The sequence below is a fragment of the Cryptotermes secundus genome, unplaced genomic scaffold, assembly GCF_002891405.2.
Source record: "Cryptotermes secundus unplaced genomic scaffold, Csec_1.0 scaffold2516, whole genome shotgun sequence".
NCBI lineage: Eukaryota > Metazoa > Arthropoda > Insecta > Blattodea > Kalotermitidae > Cryptotermes > Cryptotermes secundus.
In genome coordinates, this window is record NW_019721805.1 from 19,852 (window position 1) to 46,881 (window position 27,030).

Consider the following 27,030-nt stretch of genomic DNA (forward strand, 5'->3'; position numbering starts at 1 on the left):
CCACACTGCCCAAAAACAGAGCGACTTTTGGCCCGAACTGGGACCTGGTTTGAACTTTAAATACTGGCACGATAAATTCGCAAAGGGGAGGTACTTGAGGTGGAGTTTCTTACTGAATGCCAAGTAAGAAAGGGTAAAAACGTGTCAAAATACAGTCCGCTGAGAGGGGGGTGGAGTGGGGTACTGCAGTGTCATTGTTGCGATGCGCGCGGAGGGGGAAGTCATTATTTCACAGGTGTAACGAGCGGAGCAGAATTGGATGACCGGTGCGGGATTGCGAGGGGGGGGGGGAAGAGGGTGATGGGCGTGTTCGGGAGGGAGGGTCACGGTGGTAACTATATTTACCGCCTATTCCACAAGCTCTGCATTATGCCCACACATTGTATTTGCGTGTTTCATATGGTTCTTAAAATAGCACATATCAATCATCTCCGTAAAGAGCATTTTCCTGTTGGCCTTCGAAATGGGGACACAAAATGTTTTCTGTGAGGTAGTCACGAATTTTGAGATGATATTTAAGCGAACTCTGCACGATAAGTTACACGCCATGCGCGGGCCGTGTGCACGCCCTCTCTCAACTGTTTAATCCCAAGACAGCGGAAAATGCGTGGTGAAGAGTAAACCACTTGAGGACTTAAGTGCAGCTTGGAAATCGATGTTAAGGATGCAGACGTCACCAAAGCTGGTGATTATGAATTCGGAACCATAAGAACAAGCAACTTGCTGTTGAAGTGTACCCAACGTGGAAAGAGGCGCAGTTCCTCACTGCAGTGCTCGAGCCACAAGAAGGAAACGGAACGCTGCCCACTCTATGAGTCATATTATTATTATTATTGTTATTATCTTGCACGATGAAGAGAGAAAGATGTGACAGCGGTCGTGACCCATTTTAAATAATTCGGCGCAAAGACATGCGATTGTTGCTCTGTGGACCATTGCTGGCTATGTATAGGGGACAACAAAGAAATCCTTCCAACCAGTGAAGCCGTTTATAATATGCGACTGGCCTTACACTGGAAACGGAAGCAAGCAAACCATCCCCATGCGTGGAGGCGGGTACGAATACCTCCACCGTAGCCCTGAGAGTCGTATGAGGCGACGAAAAGGAACCCAGTTCCTGAGGGTATAACTGGGCCACTCTGTTTCTGGGGGATATGGGGACCTGGCCCCCAGGTTGGGGGGGGGTCTCGAATCTGACCCAGTAAAAATATGATAATTGAGTCCCGTGGTTTTCAGACCCGAGAATGACTGCGCTCACGAGGACCAGCAGCAATTGTAAACGACAGATCTGTCCTGACGACAGACAGGGCGCCCCACATCAAGAAACCCGCAAGTGTCTGTGAGTACTAAAAGAGTGATGTTCGGTCCCAGATAGGCTGGCTGACCTAGCAAGCTAGGAGAGGTAGTGGCCCTTCGTAGTGCGCCTACCGTTGCTTTCCTACGCACTTCTCTTAAGGGAGTCGTTCCGAAATTAATTAAAAATCGTTAGAACCGTTATCGAGAAAATCTTCATTTTGTTGTAGGATCGTTAGCGAAGGGCCCCTGTTTTTGGAGCACCCAGCTGTGGCGAACACTTAATGAAGCCCGCGCAGCCAGCACTCCGAAGGAGTTCGGGCAACGCTATGGAACACTGAGCGCTAAGCTAGGTTGCCGGGTCGTGGTATTACAGCTGCAGAAGCATAGGCTCAGGGGTCGTACGTTCAGATGTAACGCTACAGGCATTTTGTTTGTGAGCAAAGGGACAAGAGGCGTGAATCAATTTTCGCAAAAGCTGAGACTGTTTCACTGTCTCCAGGTCTAATCAAGGGCCCACGTCGCTAGACTTTAAACTTTCTGGATCGGAACTGATACCGTAAAATTCCTCCCAGTTCATTAACGGATCCTCTTCTGTTTTCTTTTTAATGTTTCAGAACACGCAGCGGCTTGCGGAAGCATTTACACGCAGAAGGTCGGCTCCGTTGGTTTTCACCTCCCGCAAGACATTAGCTATATTCGGATGAGTTGACTTTGAACCCAGAGAAACGGACTTCATTTCCTCCTTTTGCTTCGTCACGGAGGACGCTTCAAACTGACGCGCTGAGATGACCTGGAACCAGGAGGGGCGATTTAACACGAAAATTGAGTAGAATACCGATGCAGGAGCGTCATTATTTGCACTCACGGCAGTGGCTCAATCAAGGACGAACATCCGGTGGAAACGGACGTTAATAGGCCACAAACCTTGCTAAATCTATAGGAGACAGATCGCTACATGTGGACAAGCGCAGCTGGGAGAATAACTGGCCGTTCCACAACAGCAGCAGAATGTCTACAACTTGTACCACTCGGCCCGTTCGTTTTCTTTTAATCGCGTCTATACTACACAGTATTACAAGTATGAACGGAGGCCAGAAAGAAGCCTCGTCATGAATTCCGTAAGATCCGCGAAAGTTCGTGACAAACACAACATCTGTTCGTTTCCAAAAAATACAATCTGAAAATGTTACCAGTACAGTAACCCCTTGCTAATCCGGGTTAATTTGGGGCAGAGATCATCCGGATTAATGAAGCAAAAATTAGCTCTAAAATGCAAAAAAAAAAANTCTCCGCAGCTATTCAACTGCTCTGAAGATGGAGGCGCTACGTTCCTCCGAAACGTCGGCCAAAACGAAGAATACACGGTGCCTAAACCCAGAGGACAACTTTCTTCAAATAGAAACTTTAATCATATAAGCGCCGGTCACGGTAGACGAGCGGTCTAAGGCATGTACTTTCTTCGCTCGCTTGGAAACCGGGATCGTGGGTTCGAATCCCACTCAGGGCATGGATGTTTAGTTTGTGTGTGTGCGTTTTTCTGTGTTTGTGTACAGGTAGAGGCCTTGCGACGAGCTTATCACCCGCCCAAGGAGTCCTACCGAATGTGTAAGGTCTAGAAAAACCGAAGTGAACGGAGAAGTTCATGGAGGTAGGCCTAGGCCCACTGGGGCTGTAGTGCCAAGGGGGAAAAAACTATATAAGCAGTGCTGATGAATATAAATAAAAAATATCACTGTACAGCCTTCATTTAAAAATGATAGAAAGACAATACATTTATTCATCGATAGAAGACCCAGAAATTGTACTTGTTTTTGAACGTAATCATGCAGGTCTGAAGAAACTGTCTCGAGTTTTGTCTGCCTTCCCGAACGGCATGTGTACTCAGCTGTAAACAGCAGCTCCATATTTCGATCCGGATTATCCGACATCTGGATTAAGCGTGAGCCCGGTCCGTTAGGCTGCAGCCCCAGACTTGTTTCCTTTGTGCTTGATGACATCCTGTATCTATCTAGCTCAGGCGGTTAGTCACTGGTTTCACATTACGGTGGCCCGGGCTCGATACCAGGTCAGCTCATGTGGAATTTCTCTGGGGCGGGTTTTCTCGTTAAATGACCAACTTCCAGAAAATAACTGCATACCCACCGCACCAAGTGCCAAGTCGTACATCAAAACAGTTCCACGGTTTGGTTTAACTGCATTGTTCTCAAGACTTCTATTCGGGAGGTGTTCGGTTCGAATCTCGTCCGTGACACCGGCTAACCTGGCAAAGGCTTTTCGTTATTTTCCTCAGTCTCTCCAGGCAAACTGCGAGACAGTACCTTGGTTGAGCCACAAACACATCCTTCCATATCCTTTCCAAGTCATCGTCATGGTGACTATAAACTCGATAAGGGTTACAGACCGGTCGATTTGCACGATATTGTTGCGCCACACAATTAAATGTATCTTGCAACTCCTCCCGAGCGCCCTCTGTCCGAAGACGGGTCCCGTTTCCTCTCCGTGCTATGCAGGCCCAATGCCACTGGCCTTGTAGCGAGCGGCCCGCGCAGGCGTGTAATTGGATCAAATCCTAAATACGTATAAACTTGTCTCCATTATCAAATCATATGCTGCTGGCTGAATCGCCTGTTTGACAGAGTACATCATTAATCATAGTGACTTGTACGTTGGCGTCCTAAGAATGAGATGAGTGGTAGCAAATAACAAGGCGTTCCGCGTCATTACAGTAATGAGGCCGCAATAGCGCCGGGAACAGTGAAGCAGGTGGCGTTGGAGGCGGAGTTTACCGTGGGCCGCTGCCCACTTAACACGAATGTATGCTTCTGTTTGGCGTCTCTCAGTAGAGAGAATAAACATTTAAACGTTTTTACACGTAACTAACATCTCAGGACCCGCATCTCACAAAGTAAACTGCACGGAAACAATAACACTGCCCATTTCTTACGGGAATCTGCTAGCGCCGCGGCGCCTTCTCGTTTGCACTACAACCCTGTTATGGTCGCCTGACAACACAAAACTGAGCGAAGGAGTCACGTCTGTGTACCCTCACTGACGGGCTGCCCGAGTGCGAAACCAGTGCCTGAGTGAGTGCAAGATATAGGAACACGAAGTTGCTGATTAACCTAAGAGTGGTAAGACGGAAGGAACTTGTAGCTTGCGTAAGAGAAATTAGAAATTCAGTTGACTGTTGTAGTTGGTTCAATAACTATGCTATACGTCGGAAGGTAGTGTGTTCGATTCCCGATGGGGTCATTGGATTTTTCAATTGACTAATCTTTCCTTCCAGCCGCACTATGGTCTTGGGGTCGACACAATTCTATGGACCTCCACGGTCTGTTACAGGGGTAGCTCTACCTTACCTTATTTCCCATACACTGTCTTTTGTGGGAAGTATATACATGAGCATTCTAACTGTTTAAGTGGGGAAGCTACCCCCTTGTCCAGGGAAATCATCTGTTCCACAATCAGTTCACATGACGCTGCGATGCACCCTGAAATGTGTCGGGGCGACCGGCGCGCCCTGCCGCGTCACTGCTTTGATGATAATGTGATGGGGTCTTGTTCTGCTTCTGTAACGCTGAAACCAATTCGTAACACCAATGAAATGAAGGAACCGCGCTGTTCGAGCGGACACAAGGCAACTGGTCCACAGCAGAAATCGATTTACGAGTGCTTCTTGGAACGAGAGAAATCCAGACAACCGATTCTAGGATCCTCCGGCCGGAGACAAAGCGGACCTCCCACGCCTGAGATCGACGTCGCAACACCCACCACATGCACCTAACGCCGTGTATTTCAGAGACAGCCTGACGTTTCGGAGGAACACATAGTCTCCATCTGCAAGCTTTTCTACTCGTTTCTTGCCTGGCTTACTCTTCGACCTGAACACGGGGGCGACATGTTCTTACGAAACATCGAGCTCTCTAAGAAGTGCACGGCGTTGTAATGCAAAAAACTATATACGTCATCCGCCATATTGCTTCACCTCTGACACATGTCCTTTACGGGGCAACGGCTGAAAATATGTGAACCTGTGCAGTTGTGTGTGACGCGGGCTCAGTTTTATTGGCTCTCGGTGTGCGGAAACGGGGCGCCTCATGTTCACCTGTGATCACATCTGCAGATGGAACTGAAGGTCTACTTACATATGCAGTATTTGGTATGCATTTCTTGCTTCACTCTTGCCAGGCCTTTATGGCCGTGCACTGGCAGCACGAGCTGATGTATGCAGCGCGTACGTCGCCCATTTTGTGGATTGCTTAAAGAACCCTTTTTCAGTATCGAGACTACGTGTATAAGGAAGGCTGACTCGTACATGATGAATTGGAATGGATCTGGAAGGAAGCGGCCGTGGTACTATCTCTGAACTTGCCTAGAGGAGTAAAATCACGAGCAAGTGTCCCAAACTAGATTCGAACCTAGTGTTGCCCTTCGAACATGCGCAGTTAGAAACTGCGGTGAGCACTACGCATCCTTAGCAAATCACTAAACACGTGCGTCGAGGAGCGCATAAGTGTTCGGTTTGTTTAAGGACATTCAAATGAGCTGGAGTGTACGACGCGCCGCCCAGAGCATGCAGGATGTGTAGAAGGTCCTGTGGCTCAATTATCCTGCCTGCGGTATCATTACTGCTCGTCATCGCCGTGTAGCGCCTTGTTGGAGTGATGGATGCGCTCCACACTTGAATAGGAGCAGAATTTGCATTCGTCAGTCAAGACGCTATTCAAGCGTCCACGTTTCAATTGAGGCGAGTACAGTCACTGGATTATACCAAACATATTTATCTTTGAAATATGGATATGACATCCAAGTTAAAACCTGCTTCACATAACTACATACATGAACAAGTGACACAGCATAACACAGGAGTTGCAATAGCTCAGTCGGTATAGCGACTAACTAGGTTCCGAACTAGACGAAAGAGGAACTGGTGATAGATTCCAGACACGGACAAAAAATTATGTCCTTCTCTGCGTCCAGACAGGCTCTGGGGGCCCACCCAGCCTCCTGCATGAGTGGCAACGGAAGGGCTCTTTCTCCGGGAGTGAAGTCGACCATTCACTTCCGGTTTTTACCTCACTCCTCCATACATCTTCATGGCGTCGTGTTTAACTAAGCACAGGGGCAGTTTTATTACTTCCGTGGTCTGTAGTGTGGACTCCACGGCATAAGATACGAGAGAGCTCATGTTCTCAGCTTTCCACACTTGTGGGGACCTACACAACGAACAGCAGTAAGCGAGTCAGTATAGCAACAGCCTCACCTACGCTTCCGCGTGGGTCCGAACTCACAAGAATGGAGGAGGTACCAGAAATCCGTGTCCTTCAGGACATAGATACGGGTCCTGAGGATGTGCCGTCAGTACAGGTGGACACAGCAGCAGACTTCGGTAAATGGAGCTGAAGATAGGATTTCAGTTGCTTCAATCCTTCGCCATTTTTACCGCATTCGCTGTCTTGCATAGCGCACAGGTTCGCTGCGTCCGTCCGGATGAACAGGTTCGAGAGTCGGTAAAGTTTAATGAACTTTGATTAAAATCAGACATAAATAATGAACAGTCTATATGAGGCGCGTCTCGCTAAATGTTTGTGGAAGGAAACGTGTTAGTCTTATGCGTAAATTGCAGAACAATCAGTAATGCTCTGTCCAATATAACAATCGATTTCCGAGTCCCTCATTCTCGATAATAATTAAATGAAGCTTCCTTTCATCTGAATTTATATGTCTAATGTATTCTGTATTTAATTAAAACATAGCCCACTGTGCCATTCGCTATCAGAATAGGCCATTCTGCACGAAAACAAACACGTCAGTTGTTTCAGCAAAAGATGGCAGATACGCGTACAAGAAAGAAAGGAGTCGTGACTGCATTAAAATCACATTTGCGTTCTCTTTCCGTGTTACAATGCCCCTTTGAAACATATAGTAAACAATGCAGAAACATACATTCAATTTTATCTTGCTTTGTGTACTATAACAGTGGAGAGGACAGCCTTATTGTTGAGTATTTATGCGTCCAGTAGTTGAATTTCTCGCCAGTTTGAACGAGTATAAACTAACAGTGAATAATTTCCTGTGAATTTAATTAATGTCTGACTGTTATAACCGAAAAGTTCATCATATTCTTAATTATTCAGTTTATTTAAAGTGAGTCACCCCTTCCGCAGGGCCTTCACTTTTCGAGATACCCAAACAAATTATATTTATTTTTAAAACTACAGTCAATACCGTAGCGATAGACGCGTACTTCTTCCTAACTTGTTGCCTTATGCTGTAGACTTTCTCGAAAGTCTCTGGTCTGGACATCAGACCTGTGTCGCACCCAACTGTTGTTGTTCTGGAACGTAACTTTCCTTTACTCGATTGTGACAAACGGCAGAATATTTTATAAGCTTTTAGGCAAAAATTAGTGTTTACAGCATTGAGATATGCAAGATACTGGAGCCAGGGCCCCATCCACTAAAGCAGGGTTTCTCAACCGCCGGGGCCGTATTTACCGGGCCGCGGTCTCGCAACGGTTCAGAACCACTGCACTAGAGCACCGCGCATTCTCACTCCAAGTTATGCAAGAACGTACCAGAATATATGTGTTCAATGAAAACTGGTAAATATTTACACTGCACTAACTTGAGACAGGACACATGCATGCGTCATCACCCCTGTTATGCAATATGGAGATTGGTGTTATATGCAGCACGCACGAAACACATACACAATTTTAGCCGAAAAGTTGAAGGGATGAGATCATTTGGGACACCTACAGATGTTGTGCAGAGGAATGGTCGCGCTGTGTGGACTTGGGCTCTTGTGAAGAAGGTGATGAACCAGCTGAGTGGCTGTTAGCTTTATCATGAAGACTCTACTCTGTCCCCGATAGTGTCTTGGCTTCGATTCCTGTCTCGCCCTATTTTAGGCCGCTTTATAAACCATCACATCTCAATGTCTGGCTCGCGGCTCGCGGCCCGCGGACTGCTGCAGACTGTACGTTATTTTCGGTGAAACGAAACTACGACTCAGTTATGTAGACATCCATTTGACAAAAGAAAACTGGAGTGCGGTGGCTGAGGAATTCAGTGCAGTGAATAGTGCATTCAAGACAGTTCGCCTTGCATCTTATTTTAATTAAGACCGTGTACAGTCATCGTGCCCCTGTTACGGGAGACACCTGCTGTGTGAATTGCCCAGAATGAAGAACAAATCGTTTTGACGCTATAAAAATGCAGACCTCATGGAGTGAAGACCCTAGAACTGCTAATTACAAATCATCTTATATTTGGTTGCACAAAAAGATTTTGTGAGTCTTGCAACCACGTGACGCTGCATCCATGGGATGGTATAACAACTCTCTTTGTCAGCTCTGTGATGATTTATTTAACAACGTCATATCACGACCGTCCAATGGATGTATCTGTAGTCATGTGGGTAAAGCGGTCGTGACCTATTTCAATCTGTTACGTGAATGCTGCTGACAGTGCATCACAGAGTGACGCTAAGCGTGTACCGGTATCTGTTACAGTTTTTCACGCCGGTACGATCTGTGAGACAAAACCCAGCTTATACAGTTAACTTGGTAACTATATGTACCAGCATCTTTAACATAACAATCTGTTGTTTGTCCACACACTGTATTTATATTGGGTTTCTTATGAATCTCGCAACGAACAGCGACTATTTTTTTGTATAAACATCATTAACTGCTGGTCACTTGAGTGGGACGTGCAGCTGGCTTTCAGATTCCGGACGGTACTGAGAGCAAATCGTAAGGAACTTGCGCTCTGGAAACACAGGCTCACGGAGTTCCTCTTTGCCTCTATCCACACATTCATAAAGCCCGACTCTTGACCCGGGTTTCAGGTTGCGACAATCAAGTTAGGAAAAGTATGCAGAGGCCAGCAACTCCGTCACGTTTTCCGTCATAGCCTCAGTTATTCAATCCGTGAATGCCACCTTTTGGTGCTCTTGCACAGAGCGTAAGACACTTGGGGGGGGGGGGGCGCCAGAATGAAATTTGATAAATATCTGTATAACGGCTCTGGAGTTATGAGATGACAGCATGGAAATCCTCTTCGTTTGTCTTTAAAGGTATTAAAACTTGCAGAAACGGCACATCGGACATAAAAGTGTTCCACGTTTCAGCGCTAAGTCTTTCCCGAACATTTTCCCCCCCGAAGAAAGCCGTCTTTTGGGATGTGGCACAGTCTAGAAATTGTGTGAACCGACGTTTCGGAGGACTTAGTCTGCAGCCACTTGCTCAAGCTGGTTCCTCGCTCGTGGATTTTTCTACCCTGAAGGTGGTGGCGTTACGCTCCTTCAAAACGTCGGTTCACACAATGTGCACACGGTGCCACATCCCAGAAGACGGCATTCTCCATAGTCACCGCCGTGAAAACCTCAAATCTTCCCTTTTCCCCTCCGATTAATATTTAGCGAGTTACGCTCGAGATGTGCGCAGTGAGGTCCGAATGTAACCAAAACTGCAGCGGTGTGCACATGTGGGGTCCAGTCAACTCGACGGTTCTCGGGGCGTCACGTGAGAAGCTATCGGGTGCATTTTGGAACTTTTCTTCGTGAGTGCAACGAAAATCTTTGGTATGATAACGTGAGCAGTGGCGGCCTAAGTTAATTAGCTGTATGACACGTCACGATAGTTACTCAGCTGGCAACCAGGTCCCGCTTAGTGCCGTTCTCCCAAAAACCGGCCAGAGAAGCAGTGGGAAGTGTCACGGATTTCACGGCGAAGCTCTGCTGACAGCAGCCTGAAACAGGGACATCCCTTATCACGTCCACTCGTCCGGAGCGCTGAAGCCCTGGCACCTTCGTCTTCAGGCTGTGCGAGTAACTGACATGCGCCTAAACTCTGGCAGCCGAGTTCGTGAGTTATGAATACAATTTATCCAAATAATGGCAAGTGCTGACTGCTGCAGCTTACAGAACATTGAGCCGACACACTTTGAGAATCTCCTCGTAGCAGAAGCGGGGAAACGGAAACAGGAACATTCGGGTTACAAAATCTTGTCCCGTTTATTTCTTCGGGATTAAGACATGGCGAAGCATCCGCCACAACAGTGAACAAGAAATTCGTGTGGGATGTGACGCCGTGTACTGCGTGTAGGGTCGCAGTTGTGCCGAGTAAGTAGCAGGTTCCGCTGGCCCAAGAGCACGTTCGTCTGAAACTTCAGTGAAGTTGTGCAGGAAGGGAACAGCTCTCTTCATAGTCACGGCTGTGAGAATCTCAGATCCAGCAAAGAAATTGGTTTCATTGATAAAATAAGATCCTCAAGTGGGGGGGGGGGGGCATTTTCGTGCACCAAATTCGTTACGGCCCATCGTGCAAAGCGAATCAATGTTTATCGACTGCTGTGTACAGTAACAAAAGGATAATTTAATTTGCGTAGCAAGACGTGTCCAGCTGTTTACTTCTGCCGCATCAGCTGCTTAACGATGTGATTTCATAGTGTCACCATTCTGTATCGTTTTAATGAAGTATTTACAAGTTTCCATATTTCCACAGCGGAAAGTGTTAATTTTGTGATCGTGCAGTCTGGTAGGTGGGTACCAACATTTTGGAAGAATATTCTGCCTCCGCCTACAGGATCAACAGTGAAGCTGGAAGCAACATGTTTCGCCGAAACGTTGGTACCCGCCTACAAGACTATACGGTGTCACAATCCGGGAGTAACTGTGCCGGCACGTGGCACCGCACTGCGCACTTGATTCAGCGCTTTCATCAGGAAGTTTCCTGTGACGTGCACAGAGCTGTTCATCTGAATTTCTTTATTTCCTTTGCCCATTTAACTAATCTAAAACGAGACTGAACCCAGCGGTCGGGTGGGTAGCGATCCTTAACAGTATTCGAGACGACCTGGGTTCAAAACCTGTGTCAGGATACAGGCTGTCTTCACTGAGGGTCTTCGTAGTTTTCCTCTGTACATCCACGCAAATGACCATCGTTCACCAATCACCGTAGCATCTGACACTAAAGTGTGAGCTAAGTAAAGCGTCGTTAAATAGGTAAAACATTTCCAAGATCGTCTTTCGAGGACACGAGGGCACGAGTTTAGTCGGTCTGTGAGGCTGTCCAGGGCGCCAGTACCCGGGCGTGTAAGGGAGGAAGTGACGGGAAACTGGCCAAAACTGCGCGCTCAACCAAGGGGGATGACGTGGGTAAGACATGTAGCATGACTGGAAAGATGAATGCACATGTTTCAGAAGGGAAACTTGGAGAGGACAGACAAATTTCGAGATCCAAGCGTCCATCTGCGGATAATATTAAAAATCGTCTAAAAGAAATGTGATGTGACCTTGTGGGCTGGATTCAGATACCTCAGGATAGGGTTCCTGTAAACATGTGAAGGGTGTCTAGAGCGACTGTCAGCTTCTCAAGTACCGTGCGAGATGTGTTTGCGGAAGGGCGGTGACATCTTGTAATTCTGGAGGTGGAGGAACTGTCATAAAGAGGAAGTGGGTTGGTGCCAGAGACAAGTGAACATAGGAGGTATCACAGCTGTGACGGCTGGAGGCTTGCCCCCTTTGTACAAGAACTTGACAGCAGAGAACAAAGTGGCGTGGGAATGCTTCCAGAGGCAGAGCTGCGGAGTCTCACGGTCACATGAGAGTACATGGACCGCAGGGTGCGTCATTACCTGCAGAAAACCACGACATTCTCCGAACCAGTTCGCATAATATATGAAGAAACGGCGAATCGACACGAATCCCCGAAGATGGGAACAGTGGCAAACCCCGAAACATTGGAAATGCATTCCATTTTGACATAGATGACAGCACCAGACGTCTTCATTAGGGACAACAGGTCGCGGTTCGTTCTGTTTATGGGAAATGGCTCGATATATTTTTGGGCGCGTTTGCGTTCCTGGTGAACGCTTGAGGTAACATGACAACCGCTGAAAGGATTTTCGCGAAATGTTATATAGCGGAGTTTTAATTAAACCTCTTTGTACATTCAAACTTCACTTAAAATCAGACAAAGCAACGGGCACTTTACATGGAGACGGACTCGCGCACATTTTTCTGCATATCTCAGGCGTAACTCGCTGAATACTAAACGGAGCGAGAAGTGTTGCGAATAAACAGGGTAGGGGAAATGTTCACACACTTCATTTGCAGTGCGCTCTTTTCTGTAGTCTTGCGGTTTTCGAGACAATTAAACAACAGGGGCTCAGTACGTACGAACAAGAAACGATGCTCTCCCGAACACATCCGAAGGCTACCGAGGTCTTCTATTGTCCATAATAATTAAATGAAGCTTCCTACCGCCCACCGAGTTTACACAGCTTAAACCCCGTACGCGCTGCCAACCTTTCATTCTACACCACAAGAGGTCAGTCTGTAAGAAAACAAACGGTTCGCCTGTTTCTGCAAAAGATCGCAATAAGAAAAAATAAAGAAATTCTTGGTTAACTTATCCCGCGTTGATATGAGGCCTGTTCTTATGCATTTAACGTACCGGTTTATTATAATACGACTTTAAAGTATAAATATTCAGTTCTCATAACAGCGAACAGCGAATCATCGACGTTAGTCATTCAACATATGCAGTGTACATAACACCAGGCTGCACATGTATCCACTGGTAGCGGACATCTCCATCCGAACTGACTGTGTGTAAACTTCATTATCAGGAGAAGATGTGGCGCCATGTAGATATTGTGTACACCGATGTTTCGGGTGAACTTATCGCATCCATGCTCACGCTCGTTCCTCGCTCGCGGATCTTTTAAGATGGAGGCGATACGTTCCTCCGAAACGTCGGTTTACACAATATCTACATTGCGCCACATCCCAGAAGACGGTATTCTTCATAGTCACCGCCGTGACAACGTAAAATCTTCAATTATAAGGCATCTCCGCCAATACGGAAGATCACTTTACTTTCTCACATTTGATACACTCAATTTTGTTGCAGGCAATTTGAAGACTACGGGTCTGAGGATGTCATGTATCGAACGCTCCCGCTGAGTGTACACTGCCTACTTTTATAGTCTCGTTCGTCCAGAAAATCTGTAACCTCTATTGAAAGAAACGTGCCGGATGTCACAGAAAATGAGGAACATGACGTGCAGGTGTGGTTACAAAATTTGACAAGCTGGTGTTCTAGTTTAAGGGCTAACAGAAACACTTAACGCAACCTGGTTATTGTTCCGAGATCTGTTGCTATACATCACTTCAGAACTTAATATTAAATGTCCCCGGGGCTTCCGCCAGCTTGACAACTTCGCGCGCAGTTGCAGAAAGTTAGGAAGTACAGATAGAGGTGGCCTCCAGCAGCATTTCTTTCAGACAGTGTTTGGCGGAAATCAGGTCAATTGGTTCAAAAGCTGAAAGGACGCACGCATACACGCAGGACGGTGATCCCATAAGCCTGCTTTCTTTCCTTAAGAATGGAATGTAGGCTAAAAATGAGAAACGCTGAGGTAAAGTCCGTTAATGACCAAATGACTAAGCAGGCCCACAAATCAACTGGCCTGAGGCCAGCAGGTGACCCTGCGTAGCCGTTAGACCTCATAATTGTCATTTTTGTTATTGTTAACTGATGTGCCATCGCTGCTTGAGACGTGGTACACCCACCACATCCGTGACACTGCGTCCATCAGGACGAGAGCGCCCGTTACAGGAAGCTGTCCCTGTAACAGGCCGTGGAGGCCCATAGGGTTGTGAGACGTCGAGGCTCCCACATTTTCTAGATAATCCGCCCACAGAATGGCTGAGGTCAGCCTTACGCGCGAACCGCCCTTTACCCCCAGGAAGATTCCTGGTATTCATTCCTGTTGGAGGCTGAGTCGACCCCAGGGCCATAGTGCGGCTGGAAGGCTTAGATCAACTGAAAAATCCAATGACCTCAATCGAACCTGCGACCTTCCGGCTTGTAGCATAGCGGGTCGTTACAGGGAGCAAACGGAAACCCAATCTTATCCAGAATTTGTATTCACATGCTAAACTTGTCACAAGATGCAAGTAGCAGTCTACAGGCCAGACTATTATCTAAATTAAATATAATTCAATCAAAAGAGTGGCATGTACATGACTCATTCTGGGCCCACGAACCACAGAATGCAGAACATAAGCTGCAAGCGCTCTCTGTTGTTCAGCACGCACATCCTTAAAACAGCTAACGTTCCTTTTCGGAAACCGCGCAAGTGCTCTAAGGAATTCTCGAGGAGAATATTCAGATTTAGAAACTGCATTGGAACAATGAAACTGTTTATTAATTATATAACACTTATGGACATATGTTCGCTATACGTAATTTCCGGTTCTCTAGTCAATGAAAATTCGTATTGCCGTTGTCTGGGTTGTGCCGCCGTCTGGTCTTGCAAGTGGTTACCAACCTTCTATTCCACCCTAAAAGCTGTATGTTCCTCTAAAACTTTGGAACTTTCCGCCAGACTACACGGCGTCACATCCCAGAGGACTGTAGTAATCCTACGCATGTAGATTATAATTCTGATGATCTGAAAGCCCAAAGGCCGGGTCCACACTCCTGCAAGGGAGGATGAAACTGACATGCGCGTTTAGAAAGATGAGGTTGCCAGGAAGTACTTTCAGGTTTCGAACATGGCGCTCACAAGCACCGCTACGTCACATGGGTATAGGCAGCGCTCACCGGCGCTCCCTCGCAGATAGGCGGTCCGATAGGCAGCAAGCGACGCCTGTTTGCTCTCCGGCGCTGATCGCTGCATGTACGCCAGCAACCTGCGAACACGGGTCACCAGGCATTACACCAATGGCTGTCGTACTCAGCGGTGGCATGCACCTCTCAGGTCTGCTATTGTCGTCCCAACGTACGTGAACTTCACACATTGCTGCCCTACGTCCTGGTGACGAGATACGAACGCTGGCTCACTTAATTATCCTATGCTTAGTTTTACGCCAGCTTCTTTGTTGGTCTCCAATTAGCGGAGACCAAAGGCTGGCGTCTCTCCTTCATTTCCAGTTCCTGGCAATCGCTAATGGAAAGTTCTTGAGTGAAGTTGAAAAGCAATATCAATAAAGCATCTCCTTGTTTCAGACCATTCTGAACGGGAGAGGCATCAGACAAATGCTTAAGTGCACGGGGAGAACGTCGTGTAACAACCCGCGCACTGTACCGCCTACCGACTCACTCACAATATCCTGTCTGTGCTTGATCTGTTACATCGAAATACTCCTCAACAGTTTCTACAAAGAGTTAACCATGAGAAAAGAAGGCTTTGCAGTTGATAAGACATCTGAGTATTATTGCCAGCTGCACAAGTGCTCTATCACTGAGGCAATCCAAGCATGTCAGAACTTCTTACTACATCAATTATATATCGAAATCTAATGAATAATGTCGCTTTCTATCTTCCCAGTACCAATTATCAACTGAAGCACACAGGATCCTGTACCCCAACTTACCACGAGATGGGTTTCTTATACTGCGGTCCCGAGTTCACACTCCCCAGCTCGCAAGCCAGTCTTTCGACGCAGCCCTCGGAGTCCAGCAGAGTCCTCAAAGCCTTCGATACTTTCTCTTGAAGACGGCGGGACGGGACGCAGTCGGACGTACACTCCTCAGGGTCATGGCCGTTGAGAGAGATGACGGGTACTGGGATGAACATGGCTAGAATGGGCAGGAGCAACGGGAGGGCCAGGATAATGACACCGAATGGCAAGGCTATGAGCTTGAACAGTATAAGAGGCAGTTTGGTGAGAACAGTAGCGCCCACCGCCGTAATGACAGCCTTCAGGAGGGCCAGCAGACCCATCTTGGCAGCTCCAATCTGAAGAATGTAATCCATGAAACTGCTGTGCCACGTACACAGCCCCGCAGCGTGGCCCTGCTGGTATTCTGGCGCTGCAACACATTTCCACACGGTGCTGGGAGAACAGCCTGACATATCCAGCGCGCAACCACTCAGGGATTTCCCAAGAGCCCCACCACTGGCCACTATCCTGAGCCAGAGTAATCCAGTCCGTACAAACCCCATCCTATCTCTCTTAAGATCCATTTTAAAATTACCCTCCCACCTACATCTAGGTCTCCCTTATTGGTCTTTTTCCTTCTGGCTTTTTCATCGATATCTTATAAACAGTGCTCTTCTCCTCATTCAAGCTACGTGCCCTGCCCATCTCATCATCCTTGACTTGTTCATTCTAATTATACTTGGAGAATAGTACAGGTAATGAAGCTCCTCATTATGCAGTTTTCTCCAACCTCCCGTCACTTCATCCCTCTTCGGTCCAAATATTCTCCTCAGCACCCTGTTCTCGAACACCTTCAGTCTGTGTTCCTCCCTTATTGTCAGAGACCATGTTTCACACCCACACAGAGAACTACAGGCAAAATTATAGCTTTTATATTCTAATTTTTACGTTTTTAGACAGCAGACGAGAAGACGAAGGTTTCTGGAGTGCATGAGGGCAAAACATTACCCTATCCAATCCCCCCTTAATTTCCTCCTAAATCAAATTCTGGTTTCTTTCTGTCGCTCCCAAATATCTGAACTGTGCCACATTTTTATGTCATGATTTTGTCCTGCATTTTGGTGACGAGACAGCAACATATACTTAGTTTTCTCCGGGTTTACTTCCAGACCAACCTCCTTGCTAGCGTCGATTAAATTTTGTGTTTTTCTTGTTGATTTACATCATCAGAACAGATCTGCAGCTGATGTGACCCACTTAATTTCAGTCCAACCTATACAATAACAAACCTAACAGGGCTGTCGGTAGAGGGATAATTGTTCAGTGTAAATAAAACATGCAGACGGAAAGGAATACATGACCTCTCCATTTTAGTCACGTGTAACAATGTGACTGTGCCCTGCATGGAGCATAAGATTTTAATGTTGGTGCCACTGATCTGACAGAATAAGCAACTCATTGGTTTTTATGTTGGTAGCAGTAAACCATGAGTATAATAATTTCAATAGAATTAACACGACTTAACCCCAGAGTCGGCATAAAGACGCAATACCCACTGATTGACCGCAACCCGGCATACACACAACATGTGATTCACGTAACGACACTTGCCTTCACGTGCTGCAACAGACAGGTTGCTCAATGATTAGTTTCGTACGAGTTAGGAAGGATTTAAACGTCACAATAAAATTCGTCTTTTTGTTGAAGAACCATCTGCCTTGTAGAAATTGTGCTTTATCATTGACGAAATTATTCATCACGGACAGAGGTTGAATAATGTTTCGTGCTTTACCAGATGCGACTGTGTTAGCTGTGACGTCACAGCCTGTGTATCGAGGCGAGAGAGATAAATCATATTGTGGGGAAACTGAAAAGGGACGTCACACAATGTTTGCACTACACAGGCCAGCGTCTAATTAATTCCGCTTACTTTGAAATAACGTGTCTTAAAATATAAACAATTTTCAAGTTGTCAGCGAACGCCAGTAAATGGGAGCCTATCGGAGCTCCGGAACCGAAGAGCCAAGTTTTCCACGGCATTTGACAGCCCAACATTTCCTGAAGCGGGAGTTTCGGAAGAAATTGCGGAGAAGCAAACTGCTGCACAGGGCGCCTCAAGCGGCAACGCTTCTTACTTGTGTTCGGGGAGGGGTTCGAATCTCTGCCGGAACACCGACTTAGGTGTTTCGTGCTGTTCCTCAGCCCCTCCAGGCAAATACCGGGCCAGTGTAAATTATGCGATGACTGCCTCCTTACAAATCCTTTCCCATTCATGACAAGAATACGTTATCGCAGTGTTATTCACTGAAATTCTAGGAACTCTGCATCGCATCAGACATCAAACCGTGCGATCATAAGAGCAAAGTAATGTTCCGAAGGATACGTACGCTCTTGGCTTTTCCAAGGTCCCGATCCGACTGAGGTTCAAATGTACCCAGTAATTTGCTTGAAGAAACTGGTTTAAATTCACCATAAACCTAGCAGTATAGCTGATCTTTGGAAAGAGGTTTGAATCCCGGGCCTGCATATGCCGAAGCGGCAGTGTGAGATGTGACAGCTCTCTCCAATGTCCAAGTTCTTCTTAAGACTCTTGGCTGAGCTAGAGAACTGTCTCGCGAATCTTGCATGTGTGTCTCATGTTTTGAACGGCTCCTCTCGCGCTTTTTAACTTATTTCCATTTATTTAAAAATCTTGAACTTATTTCAGAATGCATTTGCCCTCCCTGTCAGAGATTCCTTACATCTGTCGAGAAAATTTTGGTCGTCCTTAACGGCCAGACACGAGAACAGCTGGCACACAGAGAGAGACATTTTCAGATTACTGCAATTCTGACCAAACAGCAGAGTGCGCACGACTGACTGAGTGGTCCATCCACCGTCGCCCCGCCAAGCCAAATTAATGACTCCTTCCTTGAGGAGCTGATGGTCATTCTGTCAGTCAAGGAACTGCTCGGCTATTTTGGAACAGAAATTTTCGTGTCCTCGTTCACAGGAGCCCACCCACTCCGAGGTTCTGTGTAACATTCTGCAACACCCAACCCCGAAACAGGAAGCTCACCAATTCTCTGCTGTCCGCAACTGCTACCCTACACTTACCCTCGTACTGGTGGTAATGCGTCCCCGGACTGTAGTAGGGGCTGTTAGTGTCGGAAGGCGAACTGTGGCCATCGTAATAGATGTAGGCGTAGTGAGGGGAGATCGTGTTGCGTCCAATGGTGACGTCATTCGACGTCATATTCTGCCTCGACATAACACCGGAAACGTAGTTGGGCGAAGCGATGACAAGAACCAGCAAAACCAACATGGCGAGGGGAGTTCCCCTGCGAGAGAAATGTTAACATTACCTTCCTACCTACGCCTTATCTTCGCATGAGCTTTCTCCGGCCGAAATTATGTATTTCTGATTTTCCCACGCCTGCTAACTTTTCTGCCAATCAACCTTCTTAATCACGTGAAAATACCGGAAGCCGGTATAAATCATTAAACTTGTACAACGCTTTGTTGTGACATGTCGTTGCCATGACGACAGAGCATAGAGACCACGTGACACTCTCATCTCATTGCTTTTAGCTTTTGGTGCTTAGCTTCGAAAATGCTCATTTAGTCTTGACGAAGCAACATTACTGAATGGAAAGGAACTGCGAGGTTTAAATCTGTGGGAAGGCTTCACGAAACTCTATACTACATCTAGAAACAAACACCCCCCCCCCATCCGAAGTTAGGGTTATTCTGGAATTAGACATGTTTTCAATTCAATTCTGATGTCACTTCGAAAGATTTTCGAGTGTTTTTGCAAATAATACGTTTCCATTGATACTTAGGGCAAAAAAGTTATCAGATAACAGACTTACGTTTGATATAGCAAGGCCAGACTTGTGCTTTAGAGTCCTCTGATTTATCGAAAATTAAAAAGCAAAACAATTGTACAGCGCTGACTGTTCTTGCGAAATGCCACGCACACAGCCTGCTGCCCCATCTTATATAGAGTGACATGTTTACAGACGTAAGGGCGGTAGGCAAGGTGTGTCGGCCGAGTGGCTCTTGTCAGGCAGGAGAAAACGCAAACACTGTCACGCGTTTCAAAATGCCCTAATAAGCCCAGCACCAGAACAGCCGCTTCCACATTCGCCCCTTCTTACCGCCGCTCGGCCCGCCAATGACGCCGTGCAGTCTGGTAGAAAGAATGTTATTGGTGTTTCGGGGGACCCTGCCACCTCCATCTTCCGGGTAGAAGAGCAACACGCCGAGGAGGAATGCGAGGATAGACACAGCGAAGCGCGGGAAGGAAACGGGGCTACGCGCGGGTCAGAGGTGCACAGGTGTCATCATAATGTTACTGCAACAATGGAGATCACAATCGAGAAGTTTACCATTGAAGAAATACACACTCGAGAACGTAATCATCATTTTTAACATTGCCTATACGGAAGAAACATCTTCGACTTACGCGTTATCGCGTAACGCGGAGTTTTACAAGGACACAGGAACCGCGTGTATGGGAAATGCCTCTGGCCAGCAGGTTTCGTTGGCGCTGCAGATGAGGTCCAGTGGAGGGCTCCTGTGAATATAGCAATAGACATAGGGCTCTATAAGACGCGTGAAATTTTTCGAGAAGTTGTAATACTAGTAGCTTCTCGAGGACTGCGTTCCAAATAATGATAACAATAATGTAGCTGTGTCCATTTGGTTTGCTTTCATTTTCAAGTGCCGAGTGTTGAGGGCACGTCAGCTCACACTTGACATGGCACGCCACGAGAGTTTCGGGGTCAACTCCACCTGCACTGATTCACATTCAGGCCCGATCGTTCCGCTGTAGTTCCTCGCATTCGGGAGGTCCTGGGTTCTAAGCATCCACGTGCTACCTACAACAAGGCTCTTTGCTTGCCGAACATCAACATGTAAAGCTGTCCCTGTACTTAACTAATTGAGCACTATGACATGAAGGCGTATGGGGGAGTGGATATACAGACCTATCTTTTCTTGACCTCGGCACTAGTTGGAGGTGAGTTGTGAGCTTCACGCCCCGGCCGCCTTTACCCCCGGTACCCATTAAATAGGAGGTTGGGTGGGCCGCACAGACGGTCTGGACGAGATGGAGGAGTGAAAATTCTTGCCTCTACTGGGACTCGAACTCCGACCCCTCGGCCGTCCAGCCCGTAGGCAGTCGCTATACCGACTGAGCTCTCCCGGCTCCTCACATTTCCGCGGTTCCAGAGAAAAACACGTCCTGGAAAGGAGTGTTTGTGTTGAGCAGAGAACCAATGAACGGCCTGCAGATAGCACACAAGCCCCGAGGAAACACACTACGTGTCTCTTACAAAAACCAGTAGGTTAATGCTGTTTACAGACATAATCGCCATTTACTGCTGCTAAATTATGTTATTGAAAAGCACTGATAAATTACGTTTCTGAGAGTTACACAAGATATTTTATGCCTAAATGCATTCATAATAACTCGGTTACGAAATGTTACTTTTCAATATTTATTGTATTCATATGTCAAACAGTGTCTCCTTCCTGTAGCTGAAGCAAAGGGTCCGCAGTAACCTTGAGCTCAGTCAGGCATGAACCGAGTTCAGTTCGAAAACAGCCGGTAGGAAGCCAAAGGCGCGGAACTTCATTATATCTGCTTTAGGGAAGCGAAGTGTGAAAAACAGTAAAATGTCGCTTATGCTCATTATGTTGGCTAGGCAGATAATTACATGAATGTGATTGTTGGCATCAGATTGAATACACAGCAGAAGGCTGTCAGTTTGTCATGTTTAACGCCAGTCGGCGTTTGTCGCGCCCTTCAGTAAGTTAAATCAATCAGAGGGGAGTTCCTTGTTCCAGCGTAACGGTTGTTTTTGTTTTGGTCTGCGACAATTCAATGGCTCTAAACGAATCCTGCGTTTATCTGCTCAGTCTTTTGACAGACGCTTACAAGACTGTACATGCTATGGGCAGTTACATGTCCACCAATTTAAAAGGACATACTGACCTTTACGCAGAAGATGCGATACTCTGCGTATGGCGATTCCATTACGCGGGCGTTAATGTGTGAGTTTCGCTCATTTCAATTCGTTTTTTAAGGCCCACAACAAAGTACATGAACTTTGGGAGGCCGGAAAATTCAAAGTCTTTGGCAACGATGCCTACAAACAAACAAAACAAACTCCGTGGCTTGTAGGCCGCAAGCGAACGATACCGACCGAGCGACCGCCTCTTGTCAGCGAAGTTAGTGCCAACTTTAGCGCATAGAGGGTATCGCGTGGTCAGGGCGACGATGCCTACACTGATTAAAATTATCCATGTGGATTTTGTCCGTCATCCCTGGACCCTGGTTTGAGAGCAGCTCTAGCCAGGGACCCAATAAGTGATACGCGCTGGCACTGAATAAGCGTATAGGCATCCTCGCGTTACGTGTTACACAGCTCCTTAGCGTTATGCCGCCCACCCCAAAGCAGTAACGGAGGACTAGCAGTCCGCATACAGCATACACCACGTTTTCAGTCTGTTTAGTATTGCTTCCATTTTGCTCGGAAAAACTGATGGGAAGACATCATCTCTTTGGAGGGTCAGAGGTATTGGATTGGGGGTGTGGATTTTGTAGAACTCCTCAACATTTCAACATTCTGCGTTTTACTGACACATTGCAATTGCCGGCATGAACAGACACTATTTCCCTAGAGACTATATGCAGCTTCTCATTGTAATGGAGACACAGGGAGGAACTAAACTGTTTCGTTTTAGTTTCGAAAGGTTAAACGAGAAAACGCAAGGCGGCTCGGATTGCGGTACCAATTAAGTTCTTCTTTCTGTTGTCCTCCGACTCCATGGCGGTCTGCCTCATCTAATTCGCAGGAGCAGATATCTCGCTCCGAAGTGCGCTGTGCTTTGCTACAGTATTTCGCCCGACTCAAATCTGTTCCGCCTCGCATCTAATTAGTGACCATCTTGTTTAAACATGATGAATGATTGTAATAATAATAATAGTTATTTATCTTACAAGAAACCCGGATGGGCTCGCTTTATTTACGGAGCGTTCCTTCATAATTCAAAGAGACTTCCGTCAGCAGCACGGGTCAGAAATTGGGCTTTAACATGCAACAAGAGCGATCTGGCGTGGCTCTGACAATACCTGACGTTCGTTACCTTCAGCAGTCTCTTATCGTCATCAAAATTACGAAGAACGAATGCAGGCCTGTACCTTTTCAGTCTTATCGGAACTAAGCACGAAATAATGTAATTGTGTTTGAGATTCGAACCCTGGTCTTCTTGCGTATGTATGCTGTGAGGGTCTCTAATTGCGGTCTCCACTGGGAGAGTGATGTTCTATTCAAATTACAGCCACTTTCCACGCCAGAATTATTCTTACAAATGTGCTCACACTGCAAGTAACAAATGACAACAATATTTTCTACGTAACGAACCGTTAACGTGACGTTACCAGCCTCGGGCCCATGCGAGTAACTTATTTCCACGTCACCTCTCGACTCTGAGGTATCTTCATTAGATCACTACAGCGACTGCACCCGAGAAACGCGAAAGCTTGTATAAAACGAGAACCTGCCCATAGCGGAAGCATTCTCCGGTCTCACGAATACGGAAACGAATATGAACGTAAGCCATTGCACCTGCAAGCACAAAGAGGTACAGCCTGTTCACTGGTTCCTGCTGTAATGTCACAAACGCAAGCCCCGAGCCCACAGAGCATGAAGTCGTGAGGGTTTCGAGATTGCTACCTTCCGGTTCATAACGCCAACGTTTCGGAGGAATGTATCGCTTCCATCTTCAGGTCGAAAAGTGAGGGAAGCAGGAAAGCAGCAATAAGCATGCGGCAAGCTTCTTTCTTGTTTCTGTTGGGTTACTCTTCGGCCCTGAAGATGGAGGTGATACATTCCTCGGAAACTTCTGTGGACTTCCACCGGACCACACGGCGTTGCAACAGACAAGACCGTGTTCTGCATAGTTGCCAGTGTGAGAGCCTCAAGTCCTACAGTGTGCAGGTTCCCTTGGGGGCAAAGCATCCCATGAGAAACAGCGTTTTAGCCCGACATTCATTGTAAACATAAAAGATAACCTCGCACCACACCAGCCAGACAGAACCCCCGCACATGCCCACTGCCACTTGTCGTGGCTCACCTCGCTGTCCCGCAGAGGTTAATTGGGCCCACCAACTTCCCCTCACAGCCCCGATCCAGCTTCTCATATCCTTACGCCCGTTCCCTCGTTTTCCGCCACGACTTACTCCTCAACCCTGAGGAAGGATGCAGGAGCTGCCTCCGAAACGTTCGTGAATTTGTATCAGACTATACGGACGCATATCGCAGAAGACAGTAATCTTTAAGCTGTTTATCATTATTGCCTTTCATGTCGGTGACTATGTAGGGTTAGTACGCCGTGCAGTCTGGTAGAAGTTAACCGTCGTTTGGGAGGAAAGCACTCCCTCCATCTTCAGGGCCATAGAGTTAGCCGAGCATGCAGCAAAATGTCTACCACACCTCACGGCGTCACATCCCAGAAGACTGTTCTAAGCACTCCCACACGTGCCAGACTGGACCGCCGTGTGGACACTCGGCCCCTGTGAATCACGCCCTTGTTTCGCTGTCCTCCTTTTGCTCTATCCTTCCTGCCCAGATAATGGAAGCTCCAAACTGCTATTCACATCTTTAAGAATTACAGTCCTCTAAACTTGCGTTTCACCCTTTGATAGGGATTCGTCATTTTCTCTTGTGTAACACATTATTTGCCTGGAACATGATGTAGCCTTATTACATGACATTGCATGTCCATTATATGTCCATCACACTTCTGAGAATTTCCAGCAGCATGTTTCATTCTGTTTTGCCATTTAATACAAACCGTAGCGTTAATGTGAGACTTCATAAAGCTTTGGATTCCGAGCTTCACACAACTCGTAACGCTCTCTGAGCGCCTGTGCTCAAGAGCTGCCTGTAATCTGCCTGACGCTCCTCGTGAAGTCCATCTGAGGTAGCTTCCTGGAAAGCACATGCATCTGATCCGTATTCGCGCCTCATTAAGCAAGCAGTTTTTCTTGAAACTGCCGGAGACATGAGGTGAGGCAACCGTGAAGGCCCATAGAGTTCTGAAATGGCGAGGTTCCCACATTTTCTAGAGAACCGGCTCACAGATGGCGGTGAGGTTGCCAGCCTTACGCGCCGGCCGTCCATTGCCCACACAGGAAGATTCCTGGTACTCATTCCTGTTAGAGGCTGAGTCGACCCCAGGGCCATAGTGCGGCTGGAAGGCTTACGTCAACTGAAAAATCCAATGACCTCACTCGAACCTTCGACCTTCCGGCTTGTAGCATACTGTCTCAACCAATTACGCTTAAAAAAGAGAAATTACTGAAATGAAATTAGAGTGTGTTCATTGTGTACTGAGTTCGCGGGTCGAAACCTTTTGAAGCCGCGTCTGCGTACACACATTTTGAGTACAGCGTCCAGCTGCTAGCGGTGGCTTCGTGTCCATTAGTACTTATTTGCGAAATGCGTTTCTGTATCACGACATAAACAAACTAGCAGCAGATGTCACGTTGTAATGCTGATGTATTCTTCTTTTCTTTCGCTTAGGCTTGCAGTGCTACTGCAATCTCACGACAGAATAAATCTTGGCGTGTTCTCTGCATGTCACCACCAGCCAGAGACGTAACCACATGCAAAAGGAAATTATCCTTTCGTTTGTACCGTGTTCTTTTTAAGGTTCTCACAGCGATGACTATGAGGTGTTCCAAAGTTTTGGAACATCCTGTTGCCTTAGTCTTCATCGTAGAAAAGGCAGGACTGTGATTAAGATGGTTGTACCATATTTCCTTAGAAACGCGGAGCAAACTGTCTACCGGAGTGTACGACGTCACGCAGTCAGACTGGGGAACTCATGTCCCGCCTACAGCGCGTGTTCATACCCACAGTCGGCGGATCCTGCGTTGCAATCGTGGGGCCAAATGTGATGAAATTTAGTAGGCAATTTCAGGTATGGAAAGGTGCACACATAAACAGGTGTTTGCTCACTTCCTTTCGTGTCCAGTGCTTGTGTGTCTTGGTATCAGACATTCTCAGCAGCCGCACCGAATTGTCCAACCCGGATTTATCTACCGTTGCAGCAGAATATCCATCAAACTGTTCCACGTTCCAACACTTGCAGACTGTCCACTGACCTTGCAGACGCGGTTCCGATATGGCCAGACCGCATTTTAACCCTTTCTAGGCCGCGCCATAGCTCAAGCGGTTAGTCGCAGGTTTCCCACCGCGGCGGCCCGGGTTCGAGCCCGGGTCTGGTCAAGTGGGATTTGTGGTGGATAAAGTGGCGCTGGGGCAGGTTTTCTCCGGGTACTTCGGTTTCCCCTGCCAATCTTCATTCCACCAATTGCTCCACAATCACCCTCACCTATCATTTGGGGCTGGTACAAGAGACCAGAAGTGGCCGCAGTACAAGGGACTTAGTCCCACCCCACTAGCAATAAAAAAACCCCTCTCTACGTAGACACACTTGATTGCCAAGTGATCTGGCCTACATAAACAGTGAACATAGTTACTTCACGTCACTAAAACTAAAACATTAAGACGGTATAACAAAGATGGCCGGCGTTCGTGGCATGCAGTGTCTTTGCTACACGTACATCATAGAATAGCAACACCTAAGCATGAATGCTGGGTTTAAGGTTCTCACAGCGGTAGCTATGAAAGACGCTATCCTGGGCTGCAAAGACGATTTTTAGGAAGAGCGTCTGTGAAGGTATATCGAATACACAGCGCTACAACTGAGACAGACCGTCACTTTTATCTGAGCACTCGGTCCACGGAACCCGAAAATTCACAATGTGTTTCAGCAGCACTGAGCAAAGAGAAGCACCCTATAACGCAAATATTTTTGTACGAGACACTGGCCGCCTTGCGGTTGGTTTGCTTGGCTCATTTCCATGTTACTGTTCTGCACTCACAGAATGTTGCATGTGCCAGCCCTACACAATCTACTTCCACATAAACTCTCTGGATCCTGCAGCACACGGCTCTCCTGCCACTTGTATTGCTGCATAAGGTGCCATGGCATCTCTCTCCTTGATAAATTCGTTGCGTGTCGCAGGACGCCCACGCTGAAGCGACCACCACGTCGCCTGCTCCTGACATCCATCTTCGTCTCCGCCATTCCACAATACGTGCAGGACGTAAAATTATAGGAGGACAGACGTGTAGACGTAACGTACGCTGTCACGCTATCTTTTGTTCGTGAGGTTAGCACAGCTGCAGATATGGGACTGTTCAATTGTCTGCAACTGACAGCAAAATGAAAAGGCGACACGCCTGCACACAAACCCACAAACGTCAAGAT

The 27,030-nt window shown here is 47.1% G+C and overlaps 1 protein-coding gene across 1 annotated transcript; it reads right to left on the bottom strand.

Annotated features, from left to right (window-relative positions):
- Positions 1 to 14,575: 14,575 nt before the first annotated feature.
- On the bottom strand, positions 14,576 to 26,710 carry LOC111861227. The gene is made up of 4 exons (XM_023845622.2): positions 26,642 to 26,710; positions 18,796 to 19,019; positions 15,691 to 16,129; positions 14,576 to 15,006 (listed from the first exon to the last, which is right to left on the bottom strand). Exons 2-4 carry the CDS (start codon positions 19,001 to 19,003, stop codon positions 14,856 to 14,858), a joined length of 798 nt encoding a protein of 265 aa, XP_023701390.1. The 5' UTR covers positions 19,004 to 19,019; positions 26,642 to 26,710; the 3' UTR covers positions 14,576 to 14,855.
- Between the last annotated feature and the right edge of the window lie 320 nt (positions 26,711 to 27,030).